Genomic DNA, 18872 nt, shown 5'->3' with positions numbered 1-18872 from the left:
CTAGGGTTACCTACGTAACCTGAGACGTTTTCCAACATGATGACGACCCCAAACACCACCAACATGACGACTGCCTTGCTGAGGAAGGTGAAGGTGATTGGGTGGCCAAGTATGTCTCCAGACCTGAACCCTATTATGCACCTGTGGGGCATTCTCAAGCGTGTGTCTAACGTCCAGCAGCTCCGTGAGGTGTGAAAGAGGATCCCAGCAAAAACCTATGCAGCTCTGGTCAATTCTACGCCCAATATGATTAAGGCAGTGCCAGATAACAATGGTGCTAACACAATGTATTGAAACTTTGGACAAGTTCACTTAGGTTGTACTCTCAGCTATTTTGACAATAAGGGGTGTGTGTTGAGTAATTTTCAGGGGACAATAATCTATACTGCTATACAAGCTGCACATGGACTACTCTAAAATATATCCAAGTTTCATTTCTATAGTATTGTCCCTTGAGAAGATATACTAAAATGGTTGCTGAAATGTGAGGGTGTACTCACTTTTGTATGTGGGAACATAAGACAAAAACAGTTGGGAAACACTGCTTGTACATTTTAAATCAACAGGCATGTGTCAAAATTCGAACATCTCTTTGTTGTGAAAGTCAAAGCACTGAATTCAAAGATTCTGAATGACTGTACCATATTGTTTGTAGATAGGGGGTTTTCTGTAGATGTTTACTCCTTGATCTGAAAGAAAGAAAACATCAAATTAGTTCATTTTAGTTCTTAATAGAGATATTGGGTTTTAAACAGAAAAACAAAATACACAGATGAACAAATCAAGTCAGAGAAACTGATAACTCCATCACAGACAGTTTGCACATACTATTACCAAAGAAAGATCTTTACATTTTCTGAACGAAAATGCTAGTGGTGTTTGCTCGTGCAGAGTTTTCATTTCTGTGTGAACTGTTGCTTTAAGACAGAGTGATAAGTGCCAGACACAGAAAGTGCTATGGTGAACATGTGCTTAGACACAGGGGCATGCTGGGATTGACACACAGTGGGCCGCTGGAAGACTCCAACAGTACCTGGCAGGTGAAAATGTTTAGGAGTCAGAAGGAGAGGAGGGGTGCTGGCCCCTGGGGAACTCCGACCACTGGACGGCTCAGTGCCTCCAATCACAAACACGGTCAAAGGTCAATAGGGAGAATAATTCAGATTAAAGCTGGGTGAAATATCTCTACTGATATATGCTCTGAAAAGAGCAAACAAATAATCAATCAAGCTATAAACTAAATTAAGCCATGTTTACACGCTGTTTTAATTTTTCTTTAAATCTAACTTTTAAACTAAATCAAAAGAAAGAAATTAGTTTTTTTTTTTTGCTTAAGGTGCTTTACGAGGCCATAGAAGAACCTTTTTTGTCTAAATGGTTCCATAAAGAACCTTTAATATCTGAAGAACCTTTCTGTTTTACAAAAGGTTGTTTGTGGCTAAAGAAGGTTCTTCACATCATAAAAAGGTAAGAAAGAGCTGATTCTTTAAAGAACCTTTGACTGAATGGTTCTTTGTGGAACCAAAAATGGCTCTTCTATGGCATCGCTGTAAAGAACCTTTTAAAACACCTTCATTTTTAAGAGTGTAGGTTTGGTTTTATATAATTAATTTATTGTTTGTGGCTTTATATTCAATTGATAATTAAGTGCATTGACCCATAATATGGTGGTACGGTAGTACGGTAGCTAATTTATGATAATTTCTTAAAATAAAAATCTCACTGCATTAATAAAACATTACTTTATTGCAGTAGTGCTATTCTAATAATCTAATCAGAATGACCACTAAAAGTAATGTAACTTACTAAGAAGTAAAACATCTGGATGCACAAAATATCTGGTGAAAAACCTTTTTTAGCCTTAAAATAATAATAATAAATAAATAGGCATTGTTATTTTTATATATATATCTACATATATCTGTACTTAAACAATTTAACACATGAAAAAGTCAGACAGGTGAACATTAACTTCACTATTGATTATGACAAAATATTAGAATATTTGTTATAAAACCCAGCCCATATTTTTTTTTGAGAAGATTCGGATAGGATTTCTCTATTCTGAAGCTAAATGTGGACACTGGTGGAGAACAGTGTCATATTAGAAAACTGTAAATAATCCATGGAAGGAAAAGAGAAATTGATTTGATGAAATTTTAATATATTAGTCTTTGGAGCTTTGCAGCAGAGAGGGCTCATAGCTCACCGGGTCTGTGGAAGTGCTGTGGTGAGCGTGACAGGGTGGGGGTGTAATTGTGGCGGCTGTATACAGGCGAGCCGATGGAGCCTTGACTCGTCGACCGGTGGAGGATTCGTTCTCTCATGTCGTAGTAACCCTGAGAAATACAGGAAGCATACACCATTAAAAAAAGCACTATTGTTTAATATGAAAATCTAAATGTGATTCACTTACAATTCACAATACAAAATCTATAAATAAATGATTGAATATTTAAAATGAAAATTAAATGGCATTGCTCCCATAAAACACATAAATATTCAGTAATATTATGTAATAATTTCATTTTTGCTTACATGCAAAATAAAACTCTAAATCTGACTTACCTCAGCAGTCGGTGTGGGTGACCTGGTCTGAAACAAGAGGGAAAAAATGTAATACATTTACAATTTAAACCCAAAATCAAATTTGAGAAATTATATTGAAAGCAGTATTGCTTAATATTGTCTTGTGAAAACAGTGATACTTTTTCAGAATTCTTTGATTAACAGAAAGTTCGAAAGAACAGCAGTTATTTGAGATAGAAATGTATTGTAACATTAAAAATATTTCTACTGTCACTTTTGATGAATTTTGCAGAACAAATGCATTTATTTCTTTATAAAAATAAACTATGTTGCTCAAAATAAATAAATAAATTATTTATCATGGTAGCAACATATATGCTTTCCATTGACATATGGCTTGTTAGGATAGGATATATATTTGGCCGAGATACTACTATTTGAAAATCTGGAATCTGAGGGTGCAAAAAAATCTAAATATTGAGAAAATCATCTTTAAAGTTGTTCAAATGAAGCTCTTAGTGATGCATATTACTACTACTATTTAAAAAATAAGTATGATATAGTTATGGTAAGAAATTTGCAAAATATCTTTATGAAACATGATCTTTACTTAATATCCTATTGATTTTGCCAATAAAAAAATATATAAATTTGGCCGATACAATGTATTTTTGGCTATTCCTACAAATACACCCATGCTACTTAAGACTAGTTTTGTGGTCCAGGGTCACATACCTGTTATATTGTCTTGAAATTATGGTTATTTATTTATTTTCATTTAATTAAAACACACAGCATTTCAATAATGAAACACAAAAGCTTATTACTGTACTACATAATCCAATAAGAGTCATCAATTAAAATTATAGGACTCTTCAGTGGCCACAAGGGGCAGTCTTGAGCATCCAACTGAATCATATAAAATCACAAAGGGGACACAATACAGTCTCCTGGATTTCTTCAAGACTGCTAGTCCATATCCAGTGTGGGAACTACAGGAACACCAATAATTTGAGAATGAGAAAGTCATGTGACTAACTTACTCTGTCTTCTGGCATGGGCGAACACTCTCTCCTGGAGCTTTGCAGCTGTCAACAGAAAGGTGTGACCAGGTGAACATGAAATAAAGCACTACTGTAAGTGAATATCACATTTATACAAACTGAAAAAAAATGTATTACTCTGTATTCAATGTCATACTGAACTCAAGAGCTCTGTTTCAAATCCTAGTGAGCTGCATCCCTGTTTATGTGCCTTTTAAAGCAGCATCCTATAATGTCATATAATTGAATCTGATGAATGAAATCTAAATGCATATATGCAATGCTGCTGTAGAATGATGCTAAATTTGGCTACCTACTTCAGGAGCATGTGACCTTTGAAGCTGTCTAGATAGAAAGGTCACTAGGGCTTGAAACAGAGCTTCTGTTCGACTTTTACCTCTCCCACACTCTCTCTCTCCTCTGATTCATCCAGTGAAGTGGTGTAAAGTGGCTCATAGTTGATTAGATCTGGACGTTCAATGTCATAAATGGCTTTGACCCTGGGAATGGCTGCTAAATCCCTGTAATCAAGGATCTCATTGTCTACTTTTGCCTAAGGAACACAAACACACACAGGGAGTCACACAGATATCTGGAAATCTACATGACAGCAGTGAAAATATAAGAAAGCCTCTCCCAGGCCAATATATAGATTGTAATATGAGCTTTTTAAATAAAAAAAAGCAAAAAGCCACTTGCATTACAGTAATTGTACAGTTGTTGCTTTAATTGAGACCCTATGATTTCCGCAATGCAGAAGATGCAGATGGAATCACAGGATAAAATGTACCGGATAACGCAGAATGTCACATAATTTGCCAAATTTTGGATGAGTAGGAAGTAGGTTAGTACACCTAAATCTCAATACTTTATGGACTAGTGTCTGTGAATATTAAGCCACAAATTTAAATATATACTATTTCAATAATATGAATCCTGTATGTTCTGTGAATAAATGGTGCAAATGTGCGGTTTCATTTACTACACACACTGAAGTGTGTGCCGTCTCAATATACAGTATATGAATACATGAACATAATCTCTAGAACTGCTCTAAGAGTCACTTCATCAGCATTTAACAGGTTCTTTTAAGAAAAACCATCATCATATCATATACAAACAGAAACTTAAATGTCTTAAAAAGGTCAATTGTTTTTTTTTTATATAATAAAATCAGTTAATCATAGAAAATTTTATGAAACTATACAAATGGATTTCAGGAAATTAAAACACAGCATTTGGTAAAAATAAAATTGAATTTAGCAATCAATTAATTGCTGTTAAATTATGTAAGTTTCATGATTTCAATTAATTAGACATGTTTTTGAGTAATATTTTTTTAATTTAAAACCTAGAAAAATGTCAACTTAAAAAAAAACTAAATTGATTATTTATTTGCAAAAACAGATAACGTTTTTAACAATTTTCAAAAAAGTTTTTTCATTGTGCATTACAATTAATCTCATTCAAACTGGGTTATTTTGATTTAAAGTAAAAATAACTACAAATACAGCTAACATAATAAAACATAATAAAAACATAATTTTTGAAAATTGAGTTATCTGTTTTTGCAAATAAACTATTATATAAACTATTATGTACATTACATATAACATATATATTATATACTATATATTATATTTTTACATTATATATATATATATATATATATATATATATATATATATTTATTTTTTTTTTTTAATCAGTTAATCATAGAAAATGTAATGGAACTATACAAATGGAATCCAGAAAATTAAAACAGCACAACTTTTAATTAACTGCTGTTGACCTGTTTAAGTTTCATGATTTAAATTAATTAGACATGCGTTTTGAGTAATATATATTTTTAATTTAACCATTAAAAGCCTACAAAAATTAAAACGGAAAAACAGAATTTGGAAAAAAATAAAACAGATTTCATAGGGCCCTATTTAATATGCTAACATATTTTTATATTTCAGTTCAGTTCATTAGTATATTTCAACACTGCTGTCAGAATTCACAATCACAGGAAAGAGAGCCATCTATCAGACTTCTATCTGTTTTAACAGCCAAAAAACTACAAGACAACTCTGGTAAGCCAATTTATAACATTGTAAAGTTCAGTAAAACACATGATAGTTATAGATATTTGAGCAATCAGCTTTTAATGCATTACCATCTAAAAGTTTGGATTTTTTGGGGGGATGTTTTTGTCTCTTTATGCTCAGTGCTTTTATTTGAGCAAATAGACAATGAAAACAATATTTTGAAATATTATTAAAATTTAAAATAACTATTTTCCTTTTGAATATATTGTAAAATGTAATTTATTTCTGTGATGCAAAGCTGAATTTTCAGTATCATAACTCCACTCTTCAGTGTCACATGATCCTTCAGAAATCATTTTAATATGCTGATTTGCTGATAAGGAAACATCCCTTATTATCAATGATGAATTATTTTTGTGGAAATATATTTACACTATGATAAACTGATGCACTTACATATATGGTGTGACCCGGTGAGCTAGGTATGCTTGAACCAGGTCTGGAACATATACTCTCGGACGACGAGCGTGTCGGCTGTGGAACAAGCACATGTTTAGAACTAAAAACATATATTCAACATAAGCAATCAATAAAAACATCAGCATTTGCATTTGCACTTTCATCTAAACAAGCTTAGGGAACCTGATAAATGTTGCATTAGCCTTTACCAGAACAGTCATTTTTGAGTTGCTGCACATCATATGAGCCTAATGTAGTCTGATGTTTATACCTCAACACATTTTGTGACTGCTTGCACATGGCTGTAAAAAGATGCATTATGATATATTAAAATATTCATGGCCTACTGGCCAATCATGCTGCGGGAAGTCAATCAGCATAAATATGAATCCTCTTAGCATCAACTGTGTCATATATTCAAATATAAATGTACTAAGAAAACTTTACAACATATTGTAAAGTACAGCACTAAATGATGACAGCATCCTTGAAACAAACCTAAAAGTAAAATAAATCATTCATTTGCCTTCCACACAATGAATGAGACTCATCGATGGCAATTTCATGTTTCCGATGGCAGGAAATGCTTAAGGATCGAAATGTAAGTGCATCTGGTATTACTCAGCATATTAAAATGCTGAAATGCTGAAATGCACCATGCGTGATTACAGCAGCTTAGCTTGATTTGAGGCCTATTTGGCACAGTAGCTGGGCTTAACTATCTGTTCTGTAGCTCTAGCATCTATGAGATGGAATAAACCAGATGTTAATGATGGTTTATGGCTAAAACTGAGAGCAGGCAGGCTGAGCGCTGCAGTGTAATTGCCAGTGAGGAGTACTGCAACCTGCAGCCTCCAGGGGGCAGCACATGGTCATGCGATGCCATGGCGCAGCTAACAGCGAGTACAGTACCTGCCTTTCTGTTTTGCTGAGGAGAGCTAGAGACGCAGGCAATAGCTGTGGAGGAAGACACAGGGGTTTGGTTGGACATCACACAAGTTTGTGAACTGCCTAGTCTATAGCGGTGTTCCCGGAATGACTGTTTTGTCTACTAAAAACAGCCAGAAGGAGAAAGTGCTTAGCCAGAAGGAAAAAAAGCTTTTTTTTTTTTTTTTTGTTTTTGTTAGGATAGAACTATATTTGGCCGATATACAACTATCTGGAATCTAAGGGTGCAAAAAAATGTAAATATTGAGAAAATCACCTTTAAAGTTGTCTAAATGAAGTTCTGAGCAATGCATATTACTAATTAAAAATTAAGTTTTGATATATTTACGGTAGAACATTTACAAAATATCTTCATGGAACATGATCTTTACTTAATATCCTAATGACTTTTGGCATAAAAGAAAAATCAATTATTTTGACCCATACAATGTATTTATGGCTATTGCTACAAATATACCCGTGTGACTTAAGACTGGTTTTGTGGTCACATATTATGTTAACTTTCAGAAAAGAGTTACATATAGAACATACAGACACAGGACACACATGTAAACACAGAATGACACAGAAGAGACCATACCCGCTGTCTCTCCTCGCCTCTGGGTGAATGTTTACAGCTTGGATGCCAAACTGTTGATCCTAGATAAATAATAAAACAGATGGGAAGAGTTAAATTTCTGATTGATAAGGACGTGTTAAATTGATAAAAAGTGATGGTAAAGACTTATTATTGTTAGAAAAGATTTCGATTTTGAATAAATGCTGTTCTTTTTAACTTTTTATTCATCAAAGAAGTTTGAAAAAAGCAGCACACCTGTTTCCAACATTGATAATAAATCAGCATATGTGACACTGAAGACTGGAATAATGATGCTGAAAATGCAGTTTTGCATCACATAAAATAAATTCAATTTTAAAGTATATTAAAATAGAAAAACACTATTTTAAATTGCAATAATATTTCACAATATTACTGTTTTTTCTGTATTTTTTAATCAAATAAACACAGCCTTGATGAGCAAAACAGACTTCTTTAAAAAAAACATTAAAAATCACACTAATCCCAAACATTTAAACGGCAGTGTATATGTTTTAGTTTTATGTATTTTTGAGCAAATAAATACAGCTTTAGAAAGCATACATTTAAAACATCTTTAAAAAAAAAATAAACCCCAAACTTTTGAATGGTAGTGTTATTACTGTCTGCCACCGTGTTGATCTAGAAACTGTACAATACAATACAACATAAATAAAAAAAAAATAAAATACATAAATCTTCTAAACTAAAAATAACTCTTTAGTTTCAAAAGGCATTAAAGTCAGATTTATTCTTCAAAATCCATGTGCTCAGCTAAAAAATGATCCAGTGATACTAGACAACAAAAGCATCACTGTAAACCACACAGAATAAATGCTATTGTAATTTATCTGTCAGTATATTATATGAAATATCATTATAAGAAATTAGTTTGGTTAAACATAGTCCAGCAATTAAATAGCCTTTAAAAAAATTCTTGACATCACAAAGATTAAATTGATAATTCATTACTGTTAGATGTTCATATTCTCTTCTTCAGTCTGTGTTAAAAAAAAAAAAGCTTAATCCACTTTAGTCAAGCGCAGCTGTGATAAAACTTTTTTTCGCTTCACTTTGTAAAGGTTTTGGTGACAACAGTTGACTAGGCCTGTCAAGGGTTTTGACCTTCTGTTTTAATAAAATGACAAAGGTTCAAGCATCCTGCAGAATAAATGTATGATATATGTGGTGTCTGTAAATGATGAGACTCACCTTGCAGGTACATCTCCTCTCCTTCAGTAAACATCTGATTACACCTGCTACAGCGAGCACAGCTGGGATGGTAGTGCTTGTCACCTGCCTGTGGAGAAACACACGCTCAAAGTTAAACTGTGCAACAACTATTACAGATAACTCAAACAGACTGTTATAGAGAAGCTGATGTTTTGCATGAGTATCATGTGAGACGTAATTTATTCAAATGTCTAGAACCAATAAACTTATCAAATATAGAGTAAGACAGAAACGTTCTGTGTTCACACAGTCTTCAAAAGCAAAAATCACCTAAAAACTTTGTTTTTCAAAGTTGAAAATACAACGATTTCTGGAGTACATTTTACAAAAAATGCTTTTTTAGTCTTTCTACTTTAATGCTTACTTAATTAATGCACAACTAATGCTTATTTCATGTTTAATTCACTTTCTGTTTCTTTGTAATTATTTGTGAAATTTACTCGCAATTTCTGAGTGAAAACAGTTTTTAACAACTATTTTAACAATTTTTTAAATTATTTAATTTGATTTCATTTATATTCAAGAACAAAAATCAGTTTTGAGAGAGACTTACAGGTCCTGTGCAGTATCTTGTGATCTCAAACTACTCAAAGTAATTCATACAGGGTCCACTTTACTCCAGAGCAATGATGCACAATTGCATGCCATTATAACAGACAGAAAAACAGTCTTAAAGTGTGATGAGAAAGGGCAACTGTCTCTCTCGCAGCCAATCAAATTCAATTAGCTGGATGAAACTTCCTGTTGCAATACTGTGGAATCTGCTGCGAGCCTGTTGTGAAACTCTAGACGGTTATCTGTGAGTGATCAGATGTGTGTAACATGCTTTTGTGCTACAGTTCTGTGTCACAATTAGTGTGTTTTGTTATGGGACATACATGAGTATGATTTGTGCTATCAACACGCTGTTCATGTTGAATGTCATCTATAACAGTTATTCTCAAATTGTGTGTTCAGACTCCAAAATGGGTCATGGGTCTGTTCTGAACAATCTTAAAAAATAAAACTAGGATATATGACACAGACTACATTAAACACATAGATAAACATGGTTTGTGCTGACCAGGCAATGTTTAATGCAGGGAATTTTTGTCTGATGGCTGCATGAAGCAACTGAATACTATATAAACAAAACATTTCAGCAGCACTGAGTTGGGTTGTCACTTGATGGCTCGTTCACTGAACGCAATTTTCTTTCCTGTGTTGACATATTTCCTATTCAAACAGGAAGTTGGACATATTTTGACAGGGTGTTGAAGTGTTTAAGTGTTAGGCTATCAAATTATTTGTTTGAGATTTTAAGCTACTTTCTGTTTACTGTTAAAGCATTAGATTAGGTGTCAGGGTCAGAAATGAACTTTTTTATTAAGGCAATATTTTCCCTTGGAGTTGATTTCTTTGAATTTGAATTCATACACTAAACAGAAATGTGAGTAAATGTAAAAAAAAAAAAAAATAATAAATAAATCTGATGCAACATGAGAGGATATACATTTAGTGATGAAATCAACACTTTTCATTTCATTTTTTTTCCATTTCATTTTAATTGCAACAGATGTAACAGATTTAATTTAATTGTGAAGGACATTTTTGTCCCTTTATCTTACATTTGAGGGGCATATTTACCTATTTTTACTCTGTTTTTGTTCCTACAAATTAATTGCATCAATATTTTAGTGCCTTTTTCTAGAAAGAGATTGTTTTCAGAAATAGCTAGTAAATTTCACAAGAAACATCAAGTAACACATTAAATTAAAAATACCATTTTTAATAAGAAAGGCTGAAATATGACCCTGGACCACAAAACTAGTCATAAGGGTCAATTTTTTTCGAAATTGAGATTTATACATTATGAATAAATAAGCTTTCCATTGATGTATGGTTTGTTAGAATAGGACAATATTTGGCCGAGATACAACTATTTGAAAATCTGAAATCTGAGGGTGCAAAAATTCTAAATTTTGAGAAATTCGCTTTTAAAGTTGTCCAAATGAAGTTCTTAGCAATGCATATTACTAATCAAAAATTTAATTTACGGTAGCACCTTTACTTAATATCCTAATGATCTGGCATAAAAGAAAAATCAATAATTTTGACCCATACAATGTATTTTTGCCTATTGCTACAAATATACCTGTGCTACTTAAAACTAGTTTTGTGGTCCACAAATAGGATTTTACTCTAATAATCTGTTTCAGAAATTTCATTTCCAGTTTTAATAATTTTAGTACTTTAACTAACGTATTTCAATTAGCTGCCATTTTTTTTCATTTTGTAATATTTAATATTAATTTAATATATACTTGAACAGTTTAAGTTAACAATAGCAACACTGTTCCAAGCTACCGACATGAGTTAAAAGCCACAAAAAGTATTTCAAGGGATCAGTTTGTTACCAGTCCAAAACTGTGTGTGTGTGTGTGTGTACCTGGTATAGGAATACCAGTAGATTTTGACCTTGTGGGGACATTTCTCAGGTCCCCATGAGGAAACAGGCTTATAAATCATGCACAATGAGTTTTTTTGAGGAAGTAAAAGTGTGCACAATCTCCTGTGAGGGCTAGGTTTAGGTGTAGGGTAGGGTTAGGGCGATAGAAAATACGGTTTGTACAGTATAAAAACCATTACGCCTATGGAATGTCCCCATAAAACATGTAAACCCAACATATGTGTGTGTGTGTGTGTGTGTGTGTGTGTGTGTGTGTGTGTGTGTGTGTGTGTGTGTTTCGGTACCTCCAGGACTTTCCCGGTGATGAACTGCTGACATGCTTCACACTGCACTCCAAACAGGACCTGATAATCACGCTCACAGTAGGGGGCGCCATCTCTGTGCACATACAGAGAACAAACCAATGCATAGTCATCCATGGGTAGATAGAATGGATGGATTTTGTGTATAAATGCGTCTTACTTGCTGATGTATTCTCCAGTCAATACTTTGGCACAGGCCTTGCATTTAAAACAGCCCAAATGCCACTGACTCTCTAGGGCCAACAGAGCCTGACCGTTCTTAATATCTCTGCCACAGCCTGCACAACCTGAAACAAACAAAAAAGAGAAACTCATTTGACACTCAGTCTTACTCGACTGGTGCTTTTCCCTATTAAAACAAAAAAACATCTTTGAATTCTGCACGATTTGAAGTTTCACATAACTCAGTTTGTGCCGTTATTTTTGTCCCAAAACATGCAAACCATTTTCATACTGCAAACACAGATTTGGGATCTAGTAAGGCTCTTAATCTACACATCAGGATACTGATGACTCAAATAATGGTATTTATCAACAACACTGCTGTATTAGACCCATTAGTGATAGCTGCCTGGTGTTTTTTCTTCACAGTTTACTTTATACCGTGTAGATGAAAGAAGATCATTGGCTTAAGTAGTCAAGCTTAAAGGCTTAAGTGGAAATTAATATTAATTATTTATTATAGTAGGTGGATCCTGGCCAAAAAGCCCCCAAACGCACGGAAAAGGGAACAAGGGAAGATGGAGGGTCTGAATAATTTACCGTTTCATGTGTAGATCCATGCCAGAGCATCTCTAAGTGGCTTTACAGGATTTTATACAATCACTTTCTTTCCCATTAAGTTACTGTTGTGTGAATGTGGCAGTATGTACAGTAGTATGTTAGTATAGTTAATGTACATTGACGGTATGTTTTATTTCTTTAAGTATTAATGCATTTAAGACGTTGTGATTTAAAAAATCTGATATGTAATAATTTGGCTAGATACTTTTTGATAGATAGTATTAAATTGAGTAAGATTTCTTTTTAAGCACATAAACTAAACAAATAAACATTCACTTACACTCTTAAAAATAAAGGTGCTTTAAAAGGTTCTTTACAGTGATGCCATAGAAGAACCATTCTTGGTTCAATGATGAACCATTCAGTCAAAGGTTATTTCCAGGTTATTAGAACCATCGCTTTTTACCTTTTTTGTAATCTGAAGAACCTTCTTTCGCCACAAAGAACCTTTTGTGAAAGGGTGTTAAAGGAGTAGTTCACTTTCAGAACAAAAATTTACAGTTAATGTACTCACCCCCTTGTCATCCAAGATGTTCATGTCTTTCCTTCTTTAGTCGAAGGGAAATTATGTTTTTTGAGGAAAACATTTCAGGATTTCTCTCCATATAATGGACTTCTATGGTGCCCCCGAATTTGAACTTCCAAAATGCAGCTTCAAATGGCTCTAAACGATCACAGCCGAGGAAAAAGGGTCTTATTTAGCAAAACGATTGGTTATTTTCTAAAAAAACAATTTATATACTTTTTAACCTCGTCTTGTCTAGCTCTGTGTGTACTCTGTGTAGAGATTAAAAAGTATATAAATTGTAAATGTTTTTAGAAAATAAGTGATCGTTTCGCTAGATAAGACCCTTCTTCCTCGGCTGGGATCATTTAGAGCCCTTTGAAGCTGCATTTAAACTGCATTTTGGAAGTTCAAACTCGGGGGCACCATAGAAGTCCATTATATGGAGAGAAATCCTGAAATGTTTTCCTCAAAAAACAATTTCTTTACGACTGAAAAAAAAAAAAGACATGAACATCTTGGATGACAAGGAGGTGAGTACATTATCTGTAAATGAACTACTCCTTTAAAGGTTCTTTATGGAACCATTTAGACAAAAAAAGGTTCTTCTATGGCATTGTGAAGCACATTTATTTTTAAGAGTATATATAGAGGTTTAGATGTGAGGTTCTTGCACTCACTGCTGGGTCCGACGACATCTTTGGTTGGTCCTGGAGACATGGGCTCTGCGCAGTACTGACACAGACAGTCCTTGCCATTGAACGTCACTCTGTCTCCAGCAGGAAATGGTCTCCTGTAAGTCATAAAATTTACGATTCTGGTTAAAACTCCCCCCAGTGTTGGGCTTACCATAAACCGCAATGTCAATGACGGTATATTTTCCAGTGTGTGTGTGTGTGTGTGTGTGTCTCCATTGGCTCGTACTTGCAGATTGTGCACACAAAGCATGCTGGGTGGTAGGTCTTTCCGAGCGCAGTCACCACCTCCCCCTCCACAAACTCTCCGCAGATGTTACAGCGGGTGCCGTGGATGCGCTGGTAGTCCAGAGTGCACAGATATTCTCCATTCTTCATGAAAAATCCTCCCTGAGCCAGATCGCAGCCACATACTACAGCAAAACACAAACAAAAACATGCTTTTTGTGAATTATGATTAAAATCTTACAAGGTTAGAGACATATTCAGCGACTACTAAATTGTCCCTAGAAATATTTTAATTAAATAATTAAATACATGTGTGTTTACATTGACTATCATTTTATATAGACTAATACAATCAGATATAACAATAATTTCTCAAATATTTATTACAATATAAACTGAATTTTTTTTTAATTCACTTCAATGTTAGGAGATGACAGGATGTTTTCAACTGGTTTTCTTATTGAACTGTCACCAACTGAATTGCAGTGGTCACACTCCTTAAAATATAGTGAATTAAGCTACAAATTTGATCCAGATGCACAATGTTTCCATCTAACATGCATTTAAGTGTTTTCACTAATGTTCATAGATTCTAGATGTTATCTTTGCCATGGAAATATGGATATTCTATTTATAAACATCATACATTTTTGCTTATTTCAGTTAATGTCATAAAACTAGCAAGCTAGGCCAGTAGTAGTACTGACAGTGTCATGTAAACATGGCTGAAGAGGCGAAAAGTGGAGGAACAGACAAACCGATTCAACTGAGTGAGTCATTTACGCCGGAACCACTCTGATTGATTCAAACAATCTTTTTTGTCAGGTCTAGACTTTGGAGCGGGTTTGCAAATCATTTTAACTAGATGGTAACTGCGGTTTCACAAATCTTTTGATTCAGACTGAGACTTTCGAGCGGGTTCACGAATCATTTGATTTAGACAGAAACTTTGGAGTGGTTTTGCGAATCTTTTGATTCAGATCGGAACTTCAGAGTGTGGATCACAAATCATTTGATCTAGATTGGAACTTCACAGCAGGTTCATGAATCTTTTGATTCAGATCAAAACTTTGGAGCTGGTTCGCAAATCATTTGGTTTAGATCGGAACTTCTAAATGGTTTTGCGAATATTTTGATTGAGAACGGAACTTCGGGGCATGGATCAGAAATAATTTGATTTAGACATAAAGTTCTAAGTGGGTTTGTGAATCTTTTTTATTCAGATCAAGACTTTATTTGATTCATTTGATTCAGATCGGAACTTTAGAGTGCTGATTGTGAATCATTTGATTTAGACAATAACTTTGGAGCAGGTTTGTGCATCTTTTTATTCAGATCGAGATTTTAGAGAGGATTTGCGAATCATTTGATCTAGATCGGAACTTCGAAGCGTTTTCGCGAATCTTTTAAATTCAGATCGGAACTTTGGTACGTGAAATGTGAATTATTTGATTTAGACTGTAACTTCAGAGCGGGTGTGTGCATGTTTTGATTCAGATCGAGACTTTGGAGCAGGTTCACGGAACTTTGTGAACCCCGGAACGTTGGATCGGAACTTTGGGGCACGGATCGTGAATCATTTGATTTAGATCATTTACTTTGAAGCGGATCATTTGATTCAGCTCTGGACTTCGGCGCACGTATTGTGGATCATTTAATTCAGATTGAGACTTTGGAGCGCGAATCATTTGATTTAAGATTGGAACTGTTTGTGAATCATTTGATTCAGATCTGCGACCAGCGACTACTGGATCGCTAGTAGTGTCCCTACCAATAATGTTGATTGAAAAGTTGAATGTCTTTTGTTTGCCGTTATGCCCCTACCAATGCCAAAATCAAACCTACACCCTTACATTATCAATGTATTGTCCACAAAAATATTAGCATCACAACTGTTTTCAACATCGATACAAAATCAGCATATTAGAATGCTTTCTGAAAGATCATGTGACACTGAAGACTGGTAAACAAAGTTGATACAAAGACTTGGAACAATAACCAACTAGTAAATAATGACAAAAAATTGGGGGTGAACCTTGATTTTTCAAGGGATATAATGGTTTCTTTATCATGCATTTCAGTTCTTGTAACAGGATAATGCAGCATAATTGGCGCACTAGAAATAGAAACTGTAAAAATAAACCTCAGTGGGGGACAATGGACAGACCATGATCTTGAGAAAACATAATACTCAGAAACCTTGAAATGTCTAATCTGAATCAACAGGCCATCTGAAACACATTTAGAGCTCATTGTGTTTCATTTTAAGCTCTTAAGAGGTCCTTCAGCCACTTTCTGTTCGGGGTCTGGTTGTGCAAAACACGCAAATACAAAAACAATGCTGACAGGTACCCATCTTTCAAGGCTTTCCGCACCTCATTCTGGGTCCCTGTGGGGAGACTCGCGGCCGTGACTAATGCAGCGTGTGAGATTTACAGAGCGAATGAGCAAGGGGAAGTATAATAGATGTGTACAATGTGTACGTAGTATGCAGGAGAGCTCTGCAGTGCTGTTATGTAACTGACTCCAGTGCTTCTCATAGCCTTCAACATGATCCGCTTCGACAAAATGAGTTAATGCACTGAGAAACTTCTGCAGGGGCCTAATGAGGACAACACAACCCCATTATAGTCTCACGGATAACACGAGAGAAATACTAATTATAAAAATGCTAATTTTTAAATATATCATTTGAATACTAAACTACTTTTTACTATAGATAAATGTTGGACACAAAAATATTCTTTCCAGCATCCTTAGTTAACCTAAAGCTCAAAAAATGGACTACAACCAACATCAATCTAAAGGGAATAAACAACATGACAGCATCTCTTTTGAAAATGTGGAAATCATCCCAGAAACATTTGATCTGATGAATAAATGAATAAGTAATGGACTTGGTAACATCGTCCTTTGACACATTTCCTACGAGCTGACTTTCATCTCTGGACGACCCAGACACAAAAGAATTCATTAACTCCAAGATTCAGATATTAAACTTTCATTCATTCTGAGCTGATAGTTTTAGCTTTAATTTAAAGGGATAGTTCACCCAAAAATGAAATTCTGTCATTAATTACTCACCCTCATTTCGTTCCAAACCTTTAAGATCTTCATTCATCTTCGGAACACAAATTAGGATATTTTTGACGAAATCAGAGAGCTTTCTGACCCTGCATAGACAGCAACGCAACTGACACATTTAAGGCCCAAGAATAAATTGTTGAGTGAAGTTGCTATTTTAGTTTTGTTTGTGCACAAAAAGTATTCTAATAGCTTCGTAACATTCAAAACCACTGATATCACATGGACTATTTTAATTACGGATGATTTCCTTACTACCTTTCTGGGCCTTGTAAGTGTCAGTTGCATTGCTGTCTATACAGGGTGAGAAAGCACTTGGATTTCATCAAAAATATTTCAATTTGTGTTCCAAAATTGAACAAAGGTCTTACAGGTTTGGAACGACATGAGAGTTAGAAATGAATGACAGAATTGTCCTTTCTGGGTGAAAAATTACATGCATTTAAGAAATTTAATAATGATTTTCTAAAAATGACCTAAATATAAACTCTTAAAAATAGATATGCATATGAAAACTTTTAATGCAATAATGTAACTATCTGTGATTTAGTAACTGTATTACTTCACATATACAGTATGTTAATAAGTTAAAGTTAAAAATTCTTTAAAATGTACCTCTTATTCTTCACAAACCACTTTCTTAAAGCAATAGTTCAGAAATTAAAATTAGCTTAAAATGTACTCACCATCAAGCCATCCAAGATGTAGATGAGTTTGATTCTTCATCAGAAGAGATTTGAACAAATTTAGCATTACATGATTTGCTCAACAACAGATCCTCTGCAGTGAATGGGTGCCGTCAGAATAAGAGCTGATAAAAATATCACAACAACTAACAAACTAAACTTCCAATTCATCAGTTAACATCTTTTAAAGTGAAAAGCTGTGTGTTTGTAAGAAACAAATCCATCATTAAGACCTTTTTAAATTAAATCCATTTTTCCAGCTAAAATATGAGTCCTCAATGCATAATATTGCTTTCTCCAGTGCAAAAGTCATTTTTTCTGAATCAGAAGAGAATTATACACAGTTCAAGCACTCCAAAACAGTTCTAAACAGACATGCCAGTGTATTTTGATATGAGAGAAGAACATGAGATGGACTTTGTCATTGACGGATGCATTATTACGGATTATGGACTTGTAGTTTAGACAGAAGTGACGGTTTTAAGTTTTAACATAAAGAAGCAGCTTTTTGCTTCAAAAGACATAAATTGATGGACTGGGGTTGTGTGGATTACATGTGGATTATTGCTGTGTTTTTATTAGCTGTTTGGACTCTCATTCTGATGGCACCCATTCACTGCAGAGGAGTAAGTAATGTAATACTAAATTTCTCTAAATCTGTTCTGATTATAAAAACAAACACATCGACATATTAAATGTCCTAAAGGTGACTCAATTTTAAATGTTTTTTTAATTTTGGTTGAAATGTTGCTATAATACACATTGGTCTTATTGTACATAATTTGTCACATTATAGAAGTAAAAGAAGGTTGTGACCAGGTTAGCTACAAATGAAGAATAGAATGATCTAGTCATCTTCATGCTCTCTAAGGTGATTCGATGATTAGATAAACTGATTCTTATTACACAGATTTACAGCAAGGATGGAATAATTCCTGAGGGTGAACAGATTACCTGCTCAGATCATGTTCAAATTCAACTCCAATTCCAATTTCTGTGTAGTTTGATCAAGAGTTGACACAAAATACTTTAATATCTCATATTTATTATCACCTTGCGCATTTATAATTCAAGAACTGTTAAATCCATAGTCTAAAAATAGGCCTGCTGAGTCACACTTTTTCTATTTCTGAGTCCCTCAGTCAATGTCATTCTCTGTGATGTATTAAGAGGTCAAAGAAATCAGAGGTCAGAGAATAGAATGACCTCAGTCCTGTGTGAGAAACAAAGGGCTGGGTGAGATGTAAAATATTTAAGATATATTTGAGACATTTCTGCACAACCTGAAGCTGAAAGTGAAACGAAACATAACAAACTA

At 34.2% G+C, this 18872-nt stretch overlaps 1 protein-coding gene across 13 annotated transcripts in view; it reads right to left on the bottom strand.

Annotated features, from left to right (window-relative positions):
* Nucleotides 1-18872, bottom strand: part of ablim1a (actin binding LIM protein 1a) — a 72260-nt gene that overhangs the window by 22908 nt on the left and 30480 nt on the right. For 8 of the 13 annotated variants that reach the window (XM_073833691.1, XM_073833693.1, XM_073833685.1 and 5 more), the window contains exons 3-15: nucleotides 13786-13969; nucleotides 13542-13654; nucleotides 11734-11860; nucleotides 11556-11649; nucleotides 8802-8889; nucleotides 7593-7651; nucleotides 6062-6139; nucleotides 3970-4125; nucleotides 3573-3617; nucleotides 2569-2595; nucleotides 2210-2339; nucleotides 1034-1117; nucleotides 642-689 (exon numbers count right to left, since the gene is read on the bottom strand). In XM_073833691.1, coding sequence (XP_073689792.1) covers nucleotides 642-689; nucleotides 1034-1117; nucleotides 2210-2339; nucleotides 2569-2595; nucleotides 3573-3617; nucleotides 3970-4125; nucleotides 6062-6139; nucleotides 7593-7651; nucleotides 8802-8889; nucleotides 11556-11649; nucleotides 11734-11860; nucleotides 13542-13654; nucleotides 13786-13969 — 1233 coding nt within the window. Of the gene's footprint in view, nucleotides 1-641; nucleotides 690-1033; nucleotides 1118-2209; nucleotides 2340-2568; nucleotides 2596-3572; nucleotides 3618-3969; nucleotides 4126-6061; nucleotides 6140-6976; nucleotides 7022-7592; nucleotides 7652-8801; nucleotides 8890-11555; nucleotides 11650-11733; nucleotides 11861-13541; nucleotides 13655-13785; nucleotides 13970-18872 lie in introns of all 13 variants that reach the window. The other 5 variants (XM_073833684.1, XM_073833692.1, XM_073833690.1 and 2 more) reach the window with 3 other exon arrangements.

Source organism: Garra rufa, chromosome 2 (assembly GCF_049309525.1).
Source record: "Garra rufa chromosome 2, GarRuf1.0, whole genome shotgun sequence".
Taxonomy (NCBI): Eukaryota; Metazoa; Chordata; class Actinopteri; order Cypriniformes; family Cyprinidae; genus Garra; species Garra rufa.
Note: the sequence above shows the minus strand (reverse complement) of the source record. Positions and strands in the feature narration are given on the sequence as shown.